General features: G+C 46.6%; 1 protein-coding gene across 3 annotated transcripts in view; it reads right to left on the bottom strand.

Annotated features, from left to right (window-relative positions):
• The window catches only part of fam102ab (family with sequence similarity 102 member Ab), a 30148-nt gene extending 11350 nt beyond the window's left edge, over nt 1-18798 (bottom strand). For 2 of the 3 annotated variants that reach the window (XM_049018836.1, XM_049018838.1), the window contains exons 1-3: nt 18431-18798; nt 17812-18016; nt 721-841 (exon numbers count right to left, since the gene is read on the bottom strand). In XM_049018836.1, coding sequence (XP_048874793.1) covers nt 721-841; nt 17812-17957 — 267 coding nt within the window. In that variant the 5' untranslated portion in view covers nt 17958-18016; nt 18431-18798. The remainder of the gene's footprint in view (nt 1-720; nt 842-17811; nt 18017-18430) is intronic. The other variant, XM_049018837.1, reaches the window with a different exon arrangement.
• Nucleotides 18799-23796: the final 4998 nt, after the last annotated feature.

Below are 23796 nucleotides of genomic sequence, written 5' to 3'. Positions count from 1 at the left end.
GAACCCAACCTCAAATACAAAACTAGTAAGTCTCAGGATGTGACTCCATGCTGGGCAGGCATGTGCCACGTCTGAAATCCCACCTGCTCCCGCACCCTTGCCAAAGTTTCCACACAAGGCATAATCATCAGATGAGCCATCGTTAAAGGTGTGTGGTCAGGGGGGAATCTTAAGGTAATGACAGCGGGTGCAAGTGTGCCTGCACCCTGCCCAAGACAATGGCCAGTAGGCACAATGGGAACAAAAGATTGACAAATTAACCTGTAGTTACCTCTGCTTAGCGGTCCACTGTCACTACACATGAATGTACCCACTCAGCAGATATTAACCAGTAATTACGGTTACAGTTATGTCATTACAGTTTATTAAATTCACTTTCATCCATAGTTAATTTATAGGATACATTTAAAACATTAATTTCTTCAGAAATAGCAGCATAGGGATAAGGCATCAAAATCTGAATGGCCCTTAAGGCGATGAACCCAGCAACCACAGGTCACCACTGTCTTCTCACCTCCATCCTGCACCCCCGCCCTCATCTCCGATCTCTCAGATGAGTCAGTCAGGCTCCCCAACCTCCATGGAAGCACAGCAATGACCCCCAGCCCATGCTGTGACATTACAGCATCTCACGCAGGGTCAGCAGCATTTTGCAAGAGCTCCCCCCTCCACTGACATTCTGGAGCCCCCCCCCCCCCCCACGGTCCGGCCCTCGCTCACCTTGCGGACCGACACCCGGCACATGCACTGATCCAGCACTCCTGTGGTGGGGCTGGCACTCATCTTGCAGATGAAGGAGAACCTCTTCTTCCAGCGAACAGAGTTCTCCTGTACCTCCTCCCTGCAGGCGAAGAGGTAGGACACAGATCAATCTCCCCCCCAGGTATGTCACCACCTCACCAAACATGACGGCTGCATCACTGTCACACATGGTCACCAGAGGAATAGTCAGCACCTTCGGGCTCTTTAGCTAAGCAGACCATAAAGACTGCAATCCACAAGACGGATAAACAGCTAATATATCCAGAAGGACACTAACGATGTGTAATACAGACTTTGACCTTTTCATAAACAGGAGAGAGAAACAGGGAATCACTGAATATGCCCAAAGTCAGAAGCCCCCCACCCCCCATAAATCACCCAAATTTCTTTACACTTGGTTTTAAAATCAACATAACTTAATGCACCTATCCCATGTCATACGGTCAGTACTCTAGAAAACAGGAAAGGCCTTTTCCATTATGATCCCAGTTGGAACTATGGACTAGGCGTTTTGAGCACCCATGTCCGGCGTGTGGGAGTGCATGTGTGTATGCCGGGCCCGATCTAGGACGTGCATTATCTGTTCACCACTTTGTCAGCTCAGGTGATCACCACACCTTTAGAAGCACTGCAGAAGGACAAACACAGGTGTTTGCATTGCTGCCTTTGATGGAGCACTCATAAGATCTTATGGTAAATGTGATTAATAATTCCTGACCCACAAAAACTAACAAAATATGAAAAAGAAGTTTTGGCGTAATTCTTATTTACACCTAGACTCTAAACCTATCCCAAACAAAACGTAGAAAATATGATAGTTTATAAAAATCCCAAAATATGCCCCATTTGAAGGAGAATTAAAAAAATACAAAAATCCTTCATATTTACAGTTTCTGCTTCTCCTTAAATGATGTGCAAGGTTTCTGTGGAAATCAAGTTACGGGAGACTTTTGGCTCGGAGCCGGATGGCGAGCACAAATATGTCTGTTGCATAACTCCGAGGCCCTTGAGCAAAGCCAGCAAGAGCAGGTTCTCGCTAGCTGGGAGAAGCTTTTCACACACGTGCCGTCCAGTTCCCATTCGTGCCCGGCCACGCACACAGCAAATGCACCACCCGCATGAAGAACCGGCAGCAGAAAATTACAGCATTGTCCTGAATGTCCTATTTATATCAGGCATCCATACATTTCAGGGCATATTCTGTGGTGTGCCCTTTCATTCCAGTGCCTGTAGACATCAGGATTTCACAGTGAGCCATATGCACTGTCAAAGCCATTATCACTGGGCGGAAACATGCTGAGGGAAAGTGGGACAATGTGCGACTTTACTCTTTAAGGAATGAATCTTTTCCACACAAGGTCACTAACTGAGCTGTTCAACATGTCCTCTCTGCTCTGATACTAAGTCAGACTGACACTGAATAACTCTCACACAAGTACATGAGCCACACCGATCTACTTTTCACTTCTAATCCACCAGCTTAGAAACACAAAGCCAAAAGCAGGTCAAGCCACTTCAAACCTCCGGGGTGGGTGGCCATGGCTGTTTAAAGATCAGCTCAGCTGTTATTGCTAAAGTAATCTGGGGAGTAAGTTATTGCACCAAGGGACCTGAGATTTCGGCTGCAATGTGACACTGTGTACCAGACTCATGAGTGCAACAGCAGAACCACTGACCTACTTCCTTTCATTGAGAACTCATCTCAACCCTGCTCTTCCCTGCTAGAAGGCTTCTAGGTAAAATCCCTACTCGGGACAAAGAGCTAGAAGACTTTCAGTTTAAACCCCAGAAGTGGCACCACCTTTGGGCAGCCTAAGGAAGCTAACATCCCACCCCGATTCAGTAAACATCCAGATGACGTATAGATATCTGGAACACGCCTTCTACCTATTCAACGTGCTTGATAGGTACACAAGCAAGTGTGTTAAACTCAAATGTAATCGAGTGGAGCAGGATTAAAGTCACGTGTAACACTGGGCAGGGTGTCCGGCTGGTCTCATCGCTCCTTCACAGATGCTGGCAGGGATTATCCGAGAGCACACGAGGGACAGGTCCATCTGCTGTGCCCAAGTGAAGGCAAGAGCAGAGGGAAGAGTTACGACTTGTGTGTGATCCCCAGGATTTGAACCCATAACCTTTGTGCTGTTAGTACAATGCTCTATTTATTGAGCAACAGGAGCTAACAGGACAAAACACGAAAGAAAGCTATATTCTTCCCGAGGAATCTTACTGCGGTACATTATGCCCCCTGAGACAAGATCACATGACCCGATGACATCAGGTATCCCTTAATTGCAGCATGACACCATATAGAAAAACCTCCCTCCAGAAGGGCAATATGTAGTGAAAATAAAAGTCTAGATAGTGGGTTTAATAAACAGGGAGAACCAGTTGACAGTGATCGATATCTCTCTCCCGCTTGTTTCACATCCACACAGGCTATAGCTGATGTTCATCAGAAAAAAAGTCAGATAATCCAAATATGGTAGAGTCTGTTAGGCCGCCTTGATATTCTGAAAGCGATTCTGCTGCATTACCACTTCCATCTTTTATTTTTAAGGCACACGATTGTGTCTGTGTGCTGGACACAGCGCCAGGCCTTGCTGGAAATGCTGGTGAGTCAGTAAGGTGGACGGATACTAGTTACATTAGTAACACTGACGGAAAAGCCTGGCCCTTTTTCTGAGGGGGAGGGGGCGCATCTGTAGCCGATTTGGGGAGTCCGTCTGGACCTCATTTGCCCAGCTGAGCTCTGATTCCTGGCAGCCTCAAAGCCAAAGCTAAATGGAAAGCATGTGTTGGATGAAGGTGCGTCTGTAACCTGGGCTTTCCTCCGCAGTTCGGCTCGGCTCCCCAAGCTGGCTCTACACATTCCATGATCCATCCATTTAGTCATGGAGCACAGCATTCCGTGGGAGCCACTGCCAAACCTATAACCTGCTGGGAAGGAAACTCCAGCATCTGAGTCACTTGCTAGCAACGGCTCACACTACAGACGTCCAACCACAGTGGGGCACAAGTCACTTTTTCAAAAGCCTTTTCCAGCAGACAGGTCTTGCAGCCTCCAGGCAAACCCCTTATTCACATTGTTACGTTTCCTGAATGAGCTCTAAGCTAAACATCAGGCTCTATGACTTTGCTGACCACCTCAGCACACTAGGCACTGCCAGAACGGCCTTTCCAGGCTCCGCTCACCTTTGACCCTCCTGTACCAGGTGGTGCAGAACGCAGTCAAAACATGACTGAGGCATCATGTGGAGGGCAGCCTGCTCTGCAACACCCCCCACATAAACAATTCAAGAATGAGGACACTGCTGGCCCTCCTCCAATCCGAAATCAGGGTCAAATGGGACAGTTCTCCCACTCTCTTTCTCCCTCCCTTTTTCTCTCTCCCTCCCATACACACACACACACACACACACACACACCACTGCAGGAAGCTGGCGCTTGTGAATAGGCCCTCTGTCACCAAAGACAACGTGATGACATGTGACACAAGAACAGAATGGGTACCAACTAATTGTCACTGTGTCACTGATGCATTATTTGTGGTTTGAGGTGGGAAATGTTTGTCCTTGGAGCCTGGACAGAATGAGAAAGCAGTCCTCCTGCCCCCCCCGTACTGTGCCCAAGTACTGAAACTGCCACAGCAGCCTCAAATGTTCACTCACAGACAAAAGATCGCAAGAGCCCATCCTGTTGTGATTATTTTACGCTAAACTGAGCGGTACAAATAACCAATCATTACTCTCCTTTTGCATCAGTCCCCTCCTGATTGGTAGAAAAATTCTCCTTGCTCACTAGACTGGTCAACAGCCAATGACACAGCCTTCTTGCCTATATCACTGACGGCCTGTTTGTTGCTCTGCTCATTCTCTACATTCCTCAACATACAGAGTATAATCCCTCGTGGTTGCTGGAAGAGCACAGCTAACCAGCAAGACACAAACACACACACTTACTTGCTGGGCTGCCCGTTGCCTTGGCTTAATCCTTCACCCCAAATCAACATGACAATCACACAAAAGTGCTACAGGGTCACCAGATAAATGGCTGACACCGCATTTGGACACCCCCCCCCCCCCCCCGAGAACTGTGTGTGTGTGTGTACGCGCGCACAAAGGAGAGCATCAATGGATACACGAAAAGCAGCATTTCAATGTTCCTGTATTTCTCTGCAATTCTGCCAAAAAAAGGATCGTTTCATTAATGCAGCCTCATATAGTCACATTTCAAATACAGATGAAAACAAAACAAAAACCAGCACCATTGTCATCACAGGGTGACGTCCCCGCGCACACACACACAGGAAGTCGCCACCCTAACCCAAAACCTGTCCCACGAGTTGTCCTGAAAACACAGCTCTCTTACAGGTGCAGGTAGGGTGAGAGGCTACCACCGCTCACTCCCAAATGCCTCTGCCAACACTCCTCTCCGGCAAACTGCCACGTCATACACAACAGTGACTCTCTCTCCCTCTGCAGAGCCGTCAGAGCAGAGCGGAGCCCGGCAGTCAGAGCAGAGCTGGTGAGAAACAGCACACAGTCTGGGTACAGGGGCAAGGACTGCAATCTGTGTAGATGGTAAAAAGTGTGAGAGTGTGTTAAAATGGACAGACGGGCAGGGAGTGTGCACACATACATACACATCTGCATTCAATTGTCTTCCTGGGAAAATTAGCTGTGGGCAAAAAGAGAAGCTTTGGAAATTTCCGGAACCAGCATCTGAAAATGAGCAAGTGAGCAAGCAAGAAAAAAAAACACAAAACCCGTAAATGCAGCACCACTGGGCCCTGCTGGGGGCCACCTGCCAGATCAGGACAAACATTGGTACCAATACGGTCAGTTGTCCTGTCAGTTCAAAAACAAAACATCCTTATATTTGGAACCGAGTTTGGCTCTTACACACTTCCACTTTTGGGTCAGAATCAACCAAAGCTGCATCCCCAGCTCACCTCTTCTCCTCTTCCTCATCATCTCCCTCATTCCATCCTCAACCACCCCCCACCTCTCCCCACTTTCTTTACAGAGTCAGATATCGTGACCCCACACAATGGGCCAACATACATAATCAGACACACGATATTTGTGGACCATGTACAAATATACAACGTAAAGCTCACGCAGACGACCTTGATGGCCATGCTGGCTCCACAAACATTGGCTCTAACCTGCTAGAGCCATTCATGTGCTAAAAGATCCAGCTGGCTGAATACGTGGCCTGGGTTCAGAACCTCTGTACTGGCAAACGTTTCACCTCACCGGGAAAATGACCCAGGGTCAGTTAAAACTGGGTTGCTGCTGGAAGAGGTGTTTGTGTGGCAGACAGGGGAGTCCATCCAGTGGTCTGTGTGGATCCCAGTGCCCCAGTGCAGTGACACCGTGCTGTAAATTAGATGCCATCCTTCCTATGAGACCTAAAATCATGGTCCTGACTTTTGAGGTCAGGAAAGATGCCTGGGCATCTTTCTAAAGAGCAGGGATGGTACCCAGATGTCCTGGCATTAATGGCCCTTTCAAATCAAGCCTCTTAATCATCCACTGTATCTAACTGGTGAATTCTCTCCTGCCCAATCACCACCTTAGCTACTCCATGGTGGCCGTTGCATCATTCATGTGGGTGCTACACAGTGGTGGTGGTTCTGTCAAGGGCTTTGGGTATCTTGAATGACACACACACACACACATACACATACACATACACACATACATACATACATACAACCTCTAGATACTGAAATAGCATTTTCAGGCTCCAGCTTATAACATGCTAATTGCACAGCTGCAGACTTCAGCAGGACAGGGAACAGAGTCGTGCCTCATAATCTGTTCACCTGGTGCCTCTGTGCAACCGAGTCCTGTTAATAGCTTAAAAGCTTGCCTCAGTATGTAAGGGAGAGGTGAAGCTGAGGATGGGTCGAAACACACAGGGAGGTTCCGCTTTGCTGTAAAACACCACTGCATTCCTGAAGTGCTGATGGACCTCAGCGGGGTGATTAAAGGCATGGGATCAGTGTACATGATCAGTATGTTAAACCAAAAAGCATGCAGGTTTACTAGGCAAAGACTGACACCCAGAGAGAGTGTGGGGGCTGGTCATTAAAGACACTCACTGATGGGTCAGAGGCAGCATCTTTTACAGATTCAGTCCTGATCTGAGCCGGCTGGGGGTCTGATCTGCATGCTGTAGGGGGACGGGGACAGACGCAGGTCGGGTCAGAGAGCAGATGGAGACACGGTCTACTGGCACCTACCTCTGCAGTAAAAACCTGCAGCTGTATCAACAGTTAAAGTGCACAGCTAGAGCCTGCAGGTGAAGCAGAGCCAGGCAGAGCTGAGCAGAGGGCGATGCACAGAGGCACACAGCTCCCCCAGCCCCAGCTTCCACACATGTCATTAAGCTCCTGAGTGATCAACCATCCCCCCCCTGCCCCATGTACCCACAGAGCCCTAGAGCACCCATCTGCCCCAAAATGCTAACTGAGGTCTGGCCAGGCCTCCCAACATCTGGCTCACAGTAATGGTCTGCAGCCCACACACACGCACTCTTAGCTGTCCATCGTTTCCGATGATGACGTTTGCTCCGGGGGGGTGAAGAGTGGGATTGGGGAGGGAGAAACAATGGTTTTGGCGTTGGTGCCACTTCATATGGCCGTGGAGGCCGATTCGGGAACCACACACCCACTCGCAGATAGAGCAGACAAGTCCTGATGTTAGGATGGTGTCGGCCACCCACTGGTGCCGTTTGGCGTGTCTTTCTGTTCTTTTTTGAAGAAACACGCTATTCATTTGTTCAGTTATCTGGATACACACACACACACACACACACACACACACACACACACACACACACACACACACACACACACACATACACACAGTCAAACGTTGGAATATTCATGTGTAATTCCCATATAAAAGATGGTCGTATCTCCATTTAAGTCACAACAATGAGCAAACACAGTCTCTTATAACTAAAGATACACATTTTCATAGACTTTTTGATCGTACTGAATAATTCATTCAAACTGGGAAACTGAAGGTTGGAAAAAGTGAACCCGAAGATAATGACTTTTTAAAAAGCACATTGCGGTCAGAATTCAGCAAACCTGGAATCCATTTAATGAAAAGAGGTCAGAGGTGTGGCCTAGAATTACTGTGATTGATGAAAAACACTGAAAAGTTTGAGTTTGAGCTTTTTACAAGAGGCATATCCAGATGGGAATCACCCCTCACACAAAAGAGCTACAATCAAGAATCGTTCATTTACATAAGGCTGGAAAGGGTTACAAAGTCATCTCAGATATTTTAGATATTCATCAGTCTACTGTTAGGCAAGTTGTCTATAAATGGAGACAATTTGGTATTGTGGCTACTCTGCCTAGGAGAGAGAGAGAGAGACAGAGAGAGAGAGGAGAGAGAGAGAGGGAGCTACTGCTGTGTGCCATAGATTTTACCATTAACCTCCCCATTATCAGCACTTTTGGGAGCCATCAATAGTCATTTCAAATGGGCTATTTAATTAGTGACCTCATTCTCAGTTAATCACTTGGACTTCTGTCCTTCGTCCAGAGCGGTCACTTTAGTACCGTAGGCCCACTTTCCCAAACAGGACCCCCCCCAGCACAGGACCCCGGCCCCCCTACTCCACAGCCCAGCTTTAGCCAGAGGGATGCAGGACCCCAGCATCTCTCCGGCTTCTACGCCGCACACCATTCACACTTGCATTCCCACTGGGGTCCTGATGCTGCTCTGAAGCACAGCACTGTATAAAAGCCAGAGAAGATATAACGTCAGTTTGATGTGAAGGTCAGCTGAACTGCCAACAGGCCCACAGGTTGTGCTGGTGATTTTGGAGAAGGGTGTAGTGACATAGAAAGGGTGCCATTTAACCAGCTTCAAGAGCCATTTGTCTGGCTGCGAATCCTAATCTAACTAAATTAGTAGATTAAACCTTCGGTGACCTTTGACCTGAGCCCCTCTCCAATACCCTGGAGACACATGGGACAGCAAAGTCCTGTTTATACGAGGGATGATTTCATTGGGGATTAATCATCGAGTGTCCTAGGCCTGGGCGGGTTAACTTGCTAACACGTCAGGATTTGGCACCTTCTGTCGCTTTTGCTGCAGGCATTTAAAGCAGCATTCACAAGTGGCCAACCATAAAGCCTCCCGTTCCCAGGTGGCTTGGCTGGACTTCATCTCCCAGGAGCAGGCACTCCACATATGGGGAAAAAGAGGGCAGACAGTCACTGTGTCAGTGTACATAGGGACAGAGGAATCCAGGGCAATTGTTAAGTTGGCCCTCCGATGTCTACATCCTTCTCCCCACTCTATGCCCACCCCCCCACTGCAAAAATTTAGTAAAGACCACCTGAGAAGCCCCCCCCCCACGCACACACCCATAACCATTCCAACATCATGGAGCACTTTTCTCCTGAAAAAGTCACCTTCACAAATACAGCACCCCCCCCCCCCCCCAACCCCCCAACCCAAGAAGGTCGGAGGTCGCTCTTCCAGCCCAATGGCCTGGCTGCAAGGTCAAGCCTTTCACCCTGAAAACAGGCACACCAACAGAACAGCCCTTACCGCCAGGACAGGACTGTGTCCATAACCACTCCTTACTGCCCCCTGCCGATTAGCACAGATAAACGCTAGTCAGCAAAGACCATGGACACAGCCTCCCAGGACAGAGGTGACTGTTGTCTCTCGATCAGCCACCTCCTCATTGTGGATGCATTATCGCACCCTCTCTCTGTGGCCCGGTGCTGTGTTTGGGGGCACGTGTGGGTGCGAGCGAGCGAGCGTGCAGGAACGCGTGACCGCTCCACTGCATCACATCGTCAACCCAGTCAAAAGCGGCATTTTGGTTTGAATTGCCCTGACGTGCCATTACTGGCAAAAAAGGCACTAATATCATTTAATTGCATTTATTTCTATGATACAAGCTGGTGCAACTCATAAACCTGTGAAGGTTTCCTGACAAAATGTGTCTGTAAAGTCCAGTAAGCCAGGTATCAATATATACAGACCATTCCTGAAGTCGGTCCAGATTCCATTATCATTGACCCATTAGTCAGAGTGAGCCTGGAGTCCATCCCAGACAGCAGAGAGTACAAGGCAGGGGAGGCCACCAGGGCGACACGCGACACACACACACACACACACACACAGCCCTAGATGTGACTGCAAAAACACAGCCGCTCCCTCCACTGCCCTGACATCACCGGCGGGTAGGAGACAGACGCGTCTGTAACGGAGCCGGGCCCCGGAGATGGGGGCCATCCGGTGCTTTATTCCTGTGGTCTCTCCTTTTTTAGATACAGGGAGGGGGCCACAGGCCATGTGGGGCACGCCTCCGTTCCAGGGCCTGTCAATGTGACTCAACATGGAGGGTGACAACTAAGCCTCTCTCTTATTGCCCGGCCTCCCTGTGCCACCCCAGGCCAAGGCGCCAGGACCCACATCCCTCCTGAGTGGGCTTCAGTCGAAATCTCCCTGAAACAAGACGCCGTACGATGCTGGCAGCCCAGATAAGATCGCCAGGCCTGTCAGACAAAGCGCCCACATTGCAGTATGGAGAGCAGCGCTCAGCATGCCCGACGTTCAGCAGCTGCATGTGAGGCTTGCAGCCACACCTGGGAAGTTTCCTTCTTTAGAACAAGGTCCACTTCATGGCCAGCTGATTTGAGGAAGCAGGAGAAGAAACACTGATAACAGCCGGTGTCACATCCCAGGACGGGAAGAGCAACAGACCAACATCATGATGGTCAGTTTCTCTTCCTCAATGCTGAAATCAAATTCTTTCCTGTAATGTTCACCCTTTCTTCCCATAAAGCAGAAAGCCAGCTAAGAGCTATTCTCCAATTTCCTGGGAATCTCACATCCAGTCTGTTCTCAATTAGATTTGAGAACGAAATTGACAGTAATTCTGGCTTCACCCGCACACAATCCATCCACACAGACATGCCTCAGGTTCCCCAGGCAGAAAGAAAGAACATCAAACACCACCCCGGGTTTTAAAAGAGCGTGCTGGGTCCTGACACTCCATTCAGCCACGGAAATAATAAAACAGGATAGGGGAGATTAATGTGAAAAATGAGAGCAGGGTTGGGGAATCCAGCACTCATTATTCAGTTCCTGGCACCCCAAACAGAATCTCATCTACAGAATCTGAGAGGATCTTAAATCAAGGAGAGCAGTGTTTGTTGTGCTCCTGAAAGGGGGGAGGATTGGTTCCACTCAAAATTCCTGAGATGTAAAAGACAAACATCTCCCCACCGATGGCTATCCGAGTACATCAGGCCCGGGCGGGACACACCAGTGGAGCGTAAAAACAAGCCCTACGGATCAAATTAGAGAGAGGGGAGACAGAAACATCCAGGTTTAGGAGTATCGGCCGGTCGGCACACGCCTCGAAAACAGGCTCCCAGGGAGGATCCCGATATCAGGTGGCTGCTGCCGAGTTTGCCGTGCCGTGCTCAGGATGCCGTGTTAGTGAAGGAAAGCCTTGGTGCTGAACCTTAGCATCTGATCCCGGCGTAGTACAAGTTCCACAGAAACAAGAATGCAGGCCCTTATTTCAAAAAAAGAAAAATCCACCCGACAATTAAGCGACAGGCGGAGAAAGGAGCCGGACATATTTGGCGGTGATATTTCTAGAAGAAAAGGCCCTTGTAATTACTCAGCTGGCTGCCCACCTCGTGCCGAGGTACGCCAGCGGTGACCGCCCTTTCGGCTCGTATAATTGGTTCCTGGAGTTCTAAACCCGACCCACTTCCCTTCCTCTATGACATGTCGGCTGTGACTAAGGCACCCAGGCGCCTGGCCTCTGCCATGAAAGTCCGGCACAGAAAGGATGTGCAGGAAGAATAGGGGAAGACAGGGGTGAGGCAGAGGGGCAGCCTTCACAGAAACCCCCAGAGATAAAACATGGTAAAACGCAAAACCTGTCCTACATGGGCATGACAGTAGAGTGATCTGAGGATAAGGAACAGAGCACAGTGGCAACAAAAAAAGTACGCAAGAGAGAAAATAAAGTGGGGAGGTTCCCCAACCAAGTCGCAGAGCAGCTGTGAATCACTATACCGGCACCTCCTGCAACACCAATCTGCTGCTAGGCAACGCCTCTCCAGGCAGCTGGAGTGGGGAAGATGAGCACACGGAGGAAATGGGTCTCTGTGTCCCTGCACGTGCGTGACCAACAAGGAGACAAATGAGTCTGACAAAAGGGACTTTCAGGGAGGGCGTGACCACAGAGAGGCGCCAACCCTTGTGCCAACCGACAGCCATGACTCGCCTCGCTCTCCTGAGCTCACCACGGAGCGGTCAGTGACTTCGTCACATCAAGCACAGGCGGACAGGCTCTAGATACGTGAACCTGTAACATCAACCACAGCATCAGAGCATCGTGAGAGGTGGGGTGGGGGGGATTACAGCTGTAAGGGACACAGAAATGTGACGTAAAGTGCATTATGCTTTATGACTTCAGGAGATAGAGAAGATCTCAGCATGAATCACATCTGCCGTCAGTGGTCTAGGGTCAAGGACCATCATAAATATTCGCAGAGAGGAATGAGGATCATACACAAGCAGATGGCTGGGGGGGGTATTTCCCCACCTTAAATGACTTCCCTCTGCCTGATGAAATTCACATAGGCACATGGTGGGGGCATCAAGAGCGTCGAAATAGTTTAGGTCGTCCCAATGTAACAAATATTCTGCCAAGCCGAGAATTTATTTTTCCCCCTACATAGAATGAGCACCCCCCCCCAGCCCCCAGCCCCCTAGAGACACACTGTCATCATTACAGACCTGCGAAGGGCCTGACCAGGCAGACAAGAGTATCCGAGGCATACAGGACAACTAATATAAAGACTGAGCAGGAAAACAGAGCGGTAAAGGAATGAAGCTTGAGGAGGAACAATTATAGACAGGGCTACAGTCACACGTAAATGGAGCCACAAAACACAAGAAGAATCACAGTCACATGTGTTCCAGAACATTCCGCAGCCTGCATCATAGCTGAACCTCAGTGCAAAGCCTGTTTTTCTAGCTCCTCAACATAAGAGTGTTTTCCTCTTCCAGATACAAAGGAGAATGAGGGATGACAAAGAGAGAAAGAGGAGAGAGCGGGGGGGGGGGGGGGGGGCTACTCATATTGCTAAATTTGAGTAAACGAGGTTTATGAACAGAAGCACTGCCATAGTGCTGTAGTGTGTGACCAGGGACTGTGGGAAATCAGCGCGAGTAACAGTCTGTAATCCCTGACCATAAACCCAGTTTATGACGAGCAACTCATACAGAACCTCATCACCTCCACATCCCCTCTAAAGACCCATTTCCATCCAGCCACCATCACAGAGAGCCCTGCACCCTGTTAATACTCACCACGTAAAATCGACTTTCATTGTTTTGACTAAATTATTTAAAAACATGTTTTTTTTGTCAGGTATGACACAAAGACACCTTTTCTGCTTGGTGGTTCTCTGGTTTGGCACTTTGGTCATTACTGGATGGTCACTGGCTCAAACCGTGCAACTGGCAGAACGACGTTGCCACTGGGGCCTTAACCCCAAACGCTCCCGGAGACTGGCTGACCTCACCCTCCGGTTGTCACTGCGTCGTCGGACAAAGGCATCTCCTACAAGAATGAATGTTAGTCAACGCCCCACCCCAACCTGTGCGTATGGTCCTTCAGGTCCAGGCCACGGCAGAAGGGGAGGGACAATAAGAGAGACTAAAAAGATTTTTAAAGAAGGGGAAGGAGACCCTGGGCCTGACGGAGTTTCCCCCCCTCTCAGTGTCTCTCTGATGCGCCAGAGCCTCGTATTCGTTCTCCGTTCCCCCTCCATTCCAGAGGAATGCTGGGAATGCAGCCACCCCCCCCCCCCCCCCCCCCCCCCAATGTCTGCCACATTTACAGAGGGAGCTCGCGAAAGAATGCACGTGTGCAAGACCACACACGAGCTCGTGTTCACGTGTGCAAGACGGCAATGTGGCGGCTAAGATCAGATTCACAATCTAAGGGCTGCTGGCTCACGTTGGCGGGGAAAGCTGAGTGTAAAGAGCTTAACCTCAGTTAATCCAGCCCAAAACGAGAGAGCAGCAGAATGGTGACTGCATTTCACAGAGCAGTGATTCCCATACCATGAAGGAGGACTGTGCTCATAACCCGGAAGGACAAGGGACGGCTTCACTCAGGCCGTCGAGAGAGACACGAGCTCCCAGGGAAAGAGAGGAGCACAGAAGAGCAGAGAACGTGTCAAATAAGACCTGAGCATCATCGTCTGAGCTTGACACCATCACTCTCCTCCGTCAATGTGCCGAGTGTAATTTCACACTCGCGAACCGGGGCCATGCGTGTATGCAGGCCTACAGGCTGCCCTTCAGGTACTGGGTCCATGGACAGCCAGCGTGGACGCTGAAAATGCACAGTAAGCGAGCAAAGTCTGAAGCTGTCCTGGAAGCCACCCAGGGCCCAAAGGGCGGGGGGAGGAGGGGTGTTGGGTGCACTTCCCCTGTTTTTGTTTTCTGCTCCCAGCTGGAAAAAATGAATTTGTCTGCTGAATCATCACAATCTCCCCCCCAGAAGGGAGGTGCGCTTCACAGAGAGCCACAGGAAAAGGAGAATGTCCTTTGAACCCTTAACAAGCAGTCCTGCAGTCTGCTTATTATACCCTTCCTGGGTCAGTGTCGACTCAATCTCCCCGCATACCTGCACTCAAGCAGAGACCCCGCCCCCCTGCCTACATCCCTTTTGCCACACGCCAGCTTTCTCGGAGAGCCAGAATGCTCCAAGCTGAGCACAAGACACATATTCATTCCATTCCGCTACTTCCTTTTATATTGCACACCCCTACCTTCGTTCTACTTTGTTTTCAATACCACTACTGACATCATTGTCTCCATTTGTTTAATTATGGTCTCGACTATGTTACAGTATGCATCCCATAGAAGGCAGATGGTAATGGAGAGTAAAGTATACTTTATGGACAAAAGTACTGGGACACCTGGCCATTACACCTACAGGAACTTTTATGATATTCCATTCCATTCTAAATCCACAGGGATCGATATGGAGTTGGTTCCCCACTATTCTAGGGAAGCTTTACACAAGTTTATGGATTGTGTCTGTGGGAATTTTTGCCCATTCATGCAGAATCGCATTTGTGAAGTCAGGCACTGATCACAGGCCTGGCTCACAATCTCCATTCTAGTTCATCCCAAAGGTGTTCGATGGAGTTGAGGTCAGGGCTCTGTGTGGACCAGTCAAGTTCTTCCACACCAAAAACTCACCCAACCATGTCTTTATGGATCTTGCTTTATGCACTGTGGTACGGTCAGGGCCAGGCTGCAAGGCTGATATAACTGCAAGGGGGGGGGGGACCAACTCCATATTGATGCCTATGAATTCAAAATGGGATGTTATAAAAGTTCCTGTGGGTGTAATGGCCAAGTGTCCTAATACTTTGTCCATATAGTGTATTTCGCTACTGATTTTATTACGGCTCACAACCATGCAGCTTTAGTCAGCTAGTCACCCCTCCTAAACTTCCTGACAATTCAGAGCCAGTGCACACCCCCACCCCCCCCCCCCAACCAACCAGGTGGGAGTACAGGTCTGCTGTTCAGCAAACGGTAGCCCAGGACGCTAAGAAACCAGCAGCAGCGAAAACAGGCCGGGCAGCAGGACTGAGACCCCTACTACTGGGGGGAGGGTAGCAGAGAGCAGAGAGGCAGCTTAACAGACCCTCTGTGTTTGTGATGAACGGAGAGAGATGGGTCACGAAGGGCCTGGTTCTATCAATGTGTCAGTGTGCTGTCTGGGTCCTACTGCCAAATCAGAAGGGGAGGGGGGAGAGAGAGAGAGAGAGAGAGAGAGATACAAACAAGCCTCCCCTATCCACAACAATCGCCTGCCTCTGCTTCAGCATTGTTCTTCAGCCCCCTCCTTACCATTCCATGTCTCTAGCTAGCTGAAGCGCCCCCTACATGTGCGGGGGAGAATACCTCCAGAGTCTTACCGGCGTGAACAGGAGCCGAGAGAGACCAGCACAGACAGAGACCAGCACAGACAGAGACCAGCAGCACGTGACTGTTATGACAGAGAGAGCACACGCATGGGCACATGACCCACCGAAGCCTGAGACTACTGCCCTAAATCGGTCATGACAGCTGCGTTGACTGACAATGAAGCCAAGCAGCCCAATTACTCACTCACTCACTCACTCACTATTTCCAATACAGGGGCACTATATGGGCATTTTATATATATGGGTTGCACAATATGTCAGTTAACATATCGCTATCGACCAATATTCATTAAACATCAGTCTCGGTCCAATGTCTCAATCTTGGCTGATTAACAATTGATATTTAAACTTTAAGTTAGCAGCACAAGAGCTGATGAATATATTGCATACAATCAGCCTTTTATCCATAGTGAAGGAGAAGCGATTCCACCGGCTCATTCAGCACTTAAGTGGTCTCAAAATCCCAGCACAAGACACGTTTATAATTCATTATTTAATCTACCCCACAGATCAATCTTTAGTTTTCCACCCAATGAAGAATAAAAAAAAAACAAAAATGCAATGTCACCCCTCCCCCCGGCCAAGTGGCTCAGAAGTTATTGGTAGACAAAAATATGTCCTTATCAAAATCTAAATTTGCAAATCAGAGCACCACTAGGCACAGGTCATTAAAACACAACGACAGTTTCAGATACTACAGAATTTCAGATTACTAGATTCCAAATACTGCGATGGGCTGGCCCCCCATCCTGGGTTGTTCCCTGCCTCGTGCCCATTGCTTCCGGGATAGGCTCCGGACCCCCCGCGACCCAGTAGGATAAGCGGTTTGGAAAATGGATGGATGGATGGATTCCAAATACAGCTTAAGAGGCGTCCCTTAACTTTCGCATGTAGAACGGTATCTGACCCTGAAAGTGGGTGTCCTAGGGTTCGAAGCTCCTATGCAGTGTCTTTCCAGAACGATACGGACAGGCAAAGCATGGCAGGGAAGCCACATAGTCAGGGCTCACATGACAGCACAGAATCACGCAAAACTGCAGTGCAGCAGCCAGCCCAACACAAACACTGATCACAAAAAAATAAGAATATCTGCCAAAGCTGTATCATAATTCCAGCCTGCAGTGGACAGGTCCAAATGTCAGAAGGTATCCTTGGCGAATGGTACTCTAAATCCTTCCATGCACCTCAGTGTGAGGAAGCTCAATGGTTAAACAGGTTTGGCCAAGTAAAAGTGTGTCCTGAACAAACAGTAATGTAACACCTTTAGCTTATCAGCACAGGAGAGGGTCAAAACCCGAAGGCTGGAGAGCCAAGTACACTGCGTCCCCACAGCGTACACAGGGATACTGCATGCTGGGGGGGGTGGGGTGCAACCTCTGACCACCACTTACAAGCTGGACAAAGTTCGTCATTCAAGAACGAATTATAAATAATACAGCACAGATTCCAGTGAGTGTTTGCAGTAGTATAAATGTAATGACACTGGAATAAACAGCCAGTGATCACAGTACAGCCAGACTACGCCAGATAGGGCCGAGGGCCCCCTTTTCATAAGGGGAAGCCTAGAAGCAGACATGGTGCAGAATTACAGAAGCAGCACGTCAGAAAACATGCCAAGACAATCCAGGAGTCAGCAACGCCACATTTCAATCTTTTTAAATGAGAACTGTGTGTATTTGCCCCACATAAGCCTACCTACAAAAGACCAACTTTTTTTAAAGAAACACACCTTGACATGGCTGTCAGACATGCCCATCAAGACCCAAAGGGATGTTTTTTTCCCTGTTTAAACTTCAAACTTGTCTGCATACTAAACAATGTTCACTTTGATCAGATTTCAAAGAATTAAGGATGACTGAATCAGCAAGTTTGGGGATTAAGTAGTCGGTATGAAGGCGTTTGTCTAAATGGTTTACGCCTCTCAGATCGTGGGAAAAATCACAAACAATGAGATAAAAAACGTTTTACGGCAAACAGCGGCATTGCACCCGGAGCCAGCATTATTGAGAAATTACCTTGATGATGTACAAGTAAATTCGCCGCCGTCCAGGAGCCTGATCTTGCAGAAAAGCATGCCGTTAACAAAGGGGACGGCGGAGAGTTCCTCCAGGGTGAAGCTGGTCTGAAACTTAAACCTCTTCTTCTTCATTAAAAACGCCATAGATGTGAGCGTCGAAAATGCGCCCTTTGGTCCGTTGTCTTAGAAAAACACAGCTCCAACTGTATCCACGGGAGGGGAAAACAGAAAGTCTTAATTAATTAAAAAAAAAAAAATTATATATATATATATATATATATATATATATATATATAGTGATTGTGATTGTGGGGCTTCTGCTAAAGTGTGGAAGTGATGTGTAATAAGCACGGAGACCCCAGGTGATTTTAATCGGGGGTTTGGTAATGTTGATGAAAACTGATCTTTTGGGTAGAACAAAATGAAGAGTTAATCATACAGTATTAATAAAGAACCTGGGCAAGCTTAAACACGCATGACAGTGCGAATATCTTTGAAGGCGGACAGACGCAGATATTCAGCGTATAGCTAAAATTCGTGAAGCGGTTGGTCCGGAGGTCCAACCGATCGCACTTAACCACACAGCTTTCACTAAAATTCAGTTGAAAAAGACTTACTCTGGGATCCCAGAAGAGGCAAACACACGCACCCAGTGAGGCTCCGACTTTATGTCTGACACATTCTTCTTTCCTTTCGGTCGTTTCTTTACCTCCAAACTCTGCCGTCTAATCGGGCAGGTGAGCAGCTCCGGTACAAGTCGGCGGTCGCCAGCGGACCGGGATCCAGCGAGAGTGACGAAGACTGTTTCTCCCGTTTACAGTGCCGGAGCTGCCGCCAAATGCACAAACAAACCAAAAAGAAAAAAAAAAGTAGAACTAAATTAAAAACACAAAGACATTATCCCCCTACGGGGTTTATCTGTTGCTGACACAGTCGCAGAAATGGATCTGACTTGCCCTCCTTGTACTTTGAACTGGGGGAACCTCCTCCGAAAACCAAGAAAAAATTAGGCAAGCGCCGCCTCCTTCTCATGCACTCGTGTACATTATTGTGACATGTACGCCATATACGTAAGAAAGCTTTACTGGGACAACGTGGACTTAATTCTAAAATACACGTTTGGGATTCTAAAGAATAAGTTAAAGGAGCGCTCTTGCTTACTTATAAAACGCCGTCTAATTTGCATATGCATACTTTACTGGTGAAAGTACTGTTATTAGTTGCCTAGATATAAACGTTTTTACTAAATTTACATCGTTAGGAGTAAATCACATCATTTCATATAACTGGCAAATCTCAATTGTTTGTACGGAAAAACCTTTACTTTACGTGGCCTACGTTGAAGAACCACCCGTGAATTAGCAGTAGGCTTTGCGGCAGGTCAGGGACAGATGTGTCAGTTATTGTTACGCACCGCCACCTGCCGGTAGAAAGCCGGAATTGTGGACTATTATTGGGAAATGTATATCAGTGATGAATGTGTTACTTTTGAAAGCATTGGTTGCTATCCATTACCTTTCCGTAAGAACCGTGAATCGGTTATTAATACGATGTACCATCCATCTATTCTGATCTGGTCGTGCGTGGGGTGGATCCTATCCCAGGGATGACTTGAAGGCATTTTATAGTCTGGGACACACAAAGCCAATTTTTATGCAGATACCACGAGTACTATCCTCATTTTACAACTGCGAGTCCTAATTTGCTACTTTATGAATTACTCTTTATGTATTTACAACTTCAGCACTATATTTATGAATCACTAGTTACCAGAGGTGGAGACTTGAGTCACTGACTCACAACTGGACTCGGACTGAAGTCATAAATTTGTTCACTTGTGAGTCGACTCAGCAAAGCCGATGGAAAGACTTGGACTTGAGGGAAAATATCCTGAAATGGACCCTATCACTCGAGAAGACTTTATAGCCCTCCCTCCGGATACCCCCTCTGCATTTTCGGTTTCAGTTCTAATGCTATTAAATGGTTCAGAAATTATTTTGTAAATTAAACACAGTGTGTTTATGCGGAGAACTACAAATCTGACTTTGTCGAGATAACCAAAGGCGTTCCCCAAGGTTCCATATTGAGACCTACTCTGTTCTCTGTTTTTATAACAAACCTGAGTAAGGACATTAAAGCAAAAACGCACCTCTACACGCACTACACATGCTCCCTCTATAGTACAGGCAGTGCAAGAGCTTCAGGCTGCATTTCAGACATTACAGGGTTCTCTGCTGAGTTTTAAATCGGTTATAATTGCTCAAAAAACAAAATTCAATGATTTTAAAGGATCATTTATGATAATATTAGGATTCTTACGACTGATGGTAAATCTATTGAAAGGGTGCTCTCATACAAGTTTATGGGTATATGAACAGAGGACAAGCTTTTGTTTAATATACATATAGCTAAATTATTCAGGAAGCTAAAAGTGAATACTGATTTTTATTTTAGAAATAAATCTTGCTTCACTTTCAGTGCTAAAAAAAAATTGTGGAAGCTCCCTTTTTGCCTGTGATTGATTATGGTGACATGCATGCTCCTCCTTTTTATGTAGTCTTGATTCAGTGTATCATACATCTCTGCCTTTTATTACTAATGCAAAGTCTCATACTCATCATTGCATTCTTTATGATTGGGTTGGCTGGACATCATTGACCACTCGAAGAAAACAGCATTGGTATATTTTTTTATCTTTAGAGCTGTACTTGGTAAATTGCTAGCTTACCTCTGTACCGTGCTCTGTCTCAGCTCTGGTAGTTACCGGCTACGCTCATCCAAGTGGTTACTTTATAGAGTAGCCCAGGTTTCGAACAATCTGGGGAAAACTGAGTTTTCTTACTATGCACCATGGACACGGAATAATCTACAGAAAGATGTAAAATTAGCCATATTTATTTCCATTGATCAATTAAAGGGCATCATATGGCGAAGGAGACATGTGGTTGTTTTTCTTGAGAGGCCAGTGTGTTTAAATAGCTGTCAAATATGTGGATTTTTTGTATATCACATTCTATATTTTGTATTTTAACATGTCATAAGTTTCTACGGCTGCTACCTTGACCAGATCTCTCTTGTAAAAGAGATTTTAATCTCAATGAGACTTCCTAGTAGGGATGCACAATTAATCGAATTTTAATCACGATCACGATTTTGGCTGCCACAATTAAATTAAGATGATCGTCGGCGATATTAACATTTGAATAGCGGGCTCTGCTGCATATCAAATCAAGCGCTTTCTCAACCAAAAGTCAGCCAGCCACCAGGGGGCGAACGAAAGCATAGACTGTATGAGCGGCAACCTCAAACTGTGACAGAGAGATATAATGGGAGTAGAATGTCATATGTTTTCGTATTTATTAAAGTATTTCCAAAAATTAATCTTAATCCCACAACAGTGATAAAATATAAGCCTTGCTTTAACATAAATACTAAAAGAATAGATCGCTTTAATCGATATTACAGTTGGGTATTGACACGCGGTCTTATTTAGAAAAGATACAAAAAGACGCATATAATATTTATTCATTTGTTTTGTATTTGACTGAGTAACAAAGCAAAGGAATGATAAGGTGCTTCAGTCGAAAACTGCATTTTACTTCTCATTTTAAATAAAATGCAGGGTTGGCAACTTTGGTTAGCTGCATGGAGTGAGATTTTTTCTGTTCTGCACATACATTTACATGTATGTAAGTTTTATTACCTTGTAAATAGTCTGTAGGGTTTGCAAACTGCCGAAAAGTTCTTGATGCAGCTAATTTTAAGTTCAGAATGGAATATAGATTTGCCGTAAGATTTCTTGCGTGAAAGTCTGAGTTTGCAACCCTGAACACGTACATTTTTTGTTTCAACTGAATTGATTTGTATAGAAAACAACAGTATACAGTTGTTAAGCAGATACTTCGACCAACATGAAATCACCAATAAACGACTTTTATATTTGCTACGTTTAAAAAATTTCATTTACGGACAGAACAGCCACTGTTATGAACATTACGGCTTTTTGTTGTTAGCTGCTGTTATTAACACTAATAACACATTAGCGCAAACAAAAGGGCTGCATACGCCGAAGTAGTTCTTGCTTGTTCATTGGCGTGGGAAAAGGCGGTTCTTGTGTTAAAATCGGTAAAATAATATGAACAGGAAGATATTTTTATATATTTGTTTAGTCACTGTCTACTTTGAAAGTTTATTAGTAAAATGGCAAAGACAAGATGCGGTTATTTGTGCTGACCATTTCACACGGATGTCATTGACAGTATTTTACGGAGATCAAATAATACAGAATAACAATACACAGTAAGAATGACACGTGAATTCAACCCAGAAGGTTCCCTGTTGGCTATGGGGATCAAACCAGGATCTTTTATGGTACAAGGCGACAGTACAAACCACTGTAGCACCATGCCAGTGTACTAGACCCTTGTACCATTTACATAACTTAAGAATTTAGTATGTCTGCAATTCTTCGCAAAGCCAATTCCCTGACTTTATTTATGGTCACAGTATTGCCTTTTTAGCGATTACATCCTTGTATTTTTCATACAGCTTCATCAGCAGCGTCTGTTCTGCGGCGGAAAATAAAACACCGCTCTCGTTTTACACGATTTCTGATTCATTTAATCGGTCTATCGTTCATCCATTCATTTGGGCTTCTTCAATATCTCGACTGTGCGCACTAAGACTATGCAAGTCTGTCTTGCATGAACCTTGATTAGTTAAAGCTGAACTGCATTAATGGAACGACTTTAGACCAAGTTTAGAGATGACAATAGTTTGAGTCTGGCTTTCTTTAGCTCCTTTCATGGAATACCCCCCTGATTCAACTGCTTGCAACTCCTTGTGCTAATAACCATACAGCTCTTGTGCTGAATCATACAACACTAGGGGAAGGCACGAAATAAAGGACCACGGAGAATCAGGAAAAAAGCAATAGTCAACTACAAGTAACATATGGTAATACAACAAGTGACCATGCCAAGATTGGAAACAGCGTTACGACCGTATACGGTACATCATAATGACGGGCTAACAAATGGAGGGAGGAAAAGCACTAAAATATACACAGTAAACCAGATGTAACAAGGGACAGGTGTAGCTCATAATCAATTAACCAATCAAGGGAGGCACAGGAACAAGAAGAAACAGGTGGAAGCAGTAATACTAAATGAACACAGAACTAAGAGACATATAGCAAACACTATAGGGCATGGGTGGCCAATCTTATCCGCAAAGGGCCTGTGTGTATGCCGCTTTTTGGGGTAACCTTTAGGTCAGCTGTTCACACCCAGGTGTGAGGACTCTTCAGCCAATCAGTCCTCTAATTAGTAATCTAATTATGGAGTCGCAGCGAAAACTTGCACACACAGAGGCCCTTTCTGAGTAAGACTGGCCAACCCTGCACTCGGGTAACAACACCGAAAAAGATTAGGACCATAAGAATATACAGAATAAAACCTAGCAGAAGTGGGGAAATACTAAAATTTGGAAACATACTAAGTAATAATCACTAGGAAACAAAAACCCAATAAACAAAAGAATAACCCGGGACTGGAGGGTACAGCCTTTGCTGTGTCGTAATGCACATGTGCACGTAAACTCCCATTGCACTTGCTCAAGTCAAACATGCGGGTATGTGAGCGGTTAGAAAGGATATATTGTTTTGGATTTTTTTTTGACTGCCAACAACTGTTATATGTCTAAATGTATGTATGAGTGAAGGAATGAAAAACTTCTTACAACTGCAATTTTTCGAAAGCAGGTACTAACGGTATCTTGGTGTTAGATTGATATCAGCGATTCTGTTTGACAGACAGACGATGGCAGCCTTTACCAAGCAGTTATTGATCCGCTGCTTTATAACGTAAGCTGTCGGGGACGGAGTACAGTCTATTGCGTGTGTCTGTTTTAGTTTGAGACGGTTTCTCTGCTTCGTATTTTGCATGTTTAAGTACACGTTTTGGTTGTGCCTTTAACTCCAACG

This window comes from Brienomyrus brachyistius, chromosome 7 (assembly GCF_023856365.1).
Source record: "Brienomyrus brachyistius isolate T26 chromosome 7, BBRACH_0.4, whole genome shotgun sequence".
NCBI classification, from domain to species: Eukaryota; Metazoa; Chordata; class Actinopteri; order Osteoglossiformes; family Mormyridae; genus Brienomyrus; species Brienomyrus brachyistius.
The sequence above is the reverse complement of the archived record's forward strand: the minus strand, read 5'-3'. Positions and strand labels throughout refer to the sequence as shown.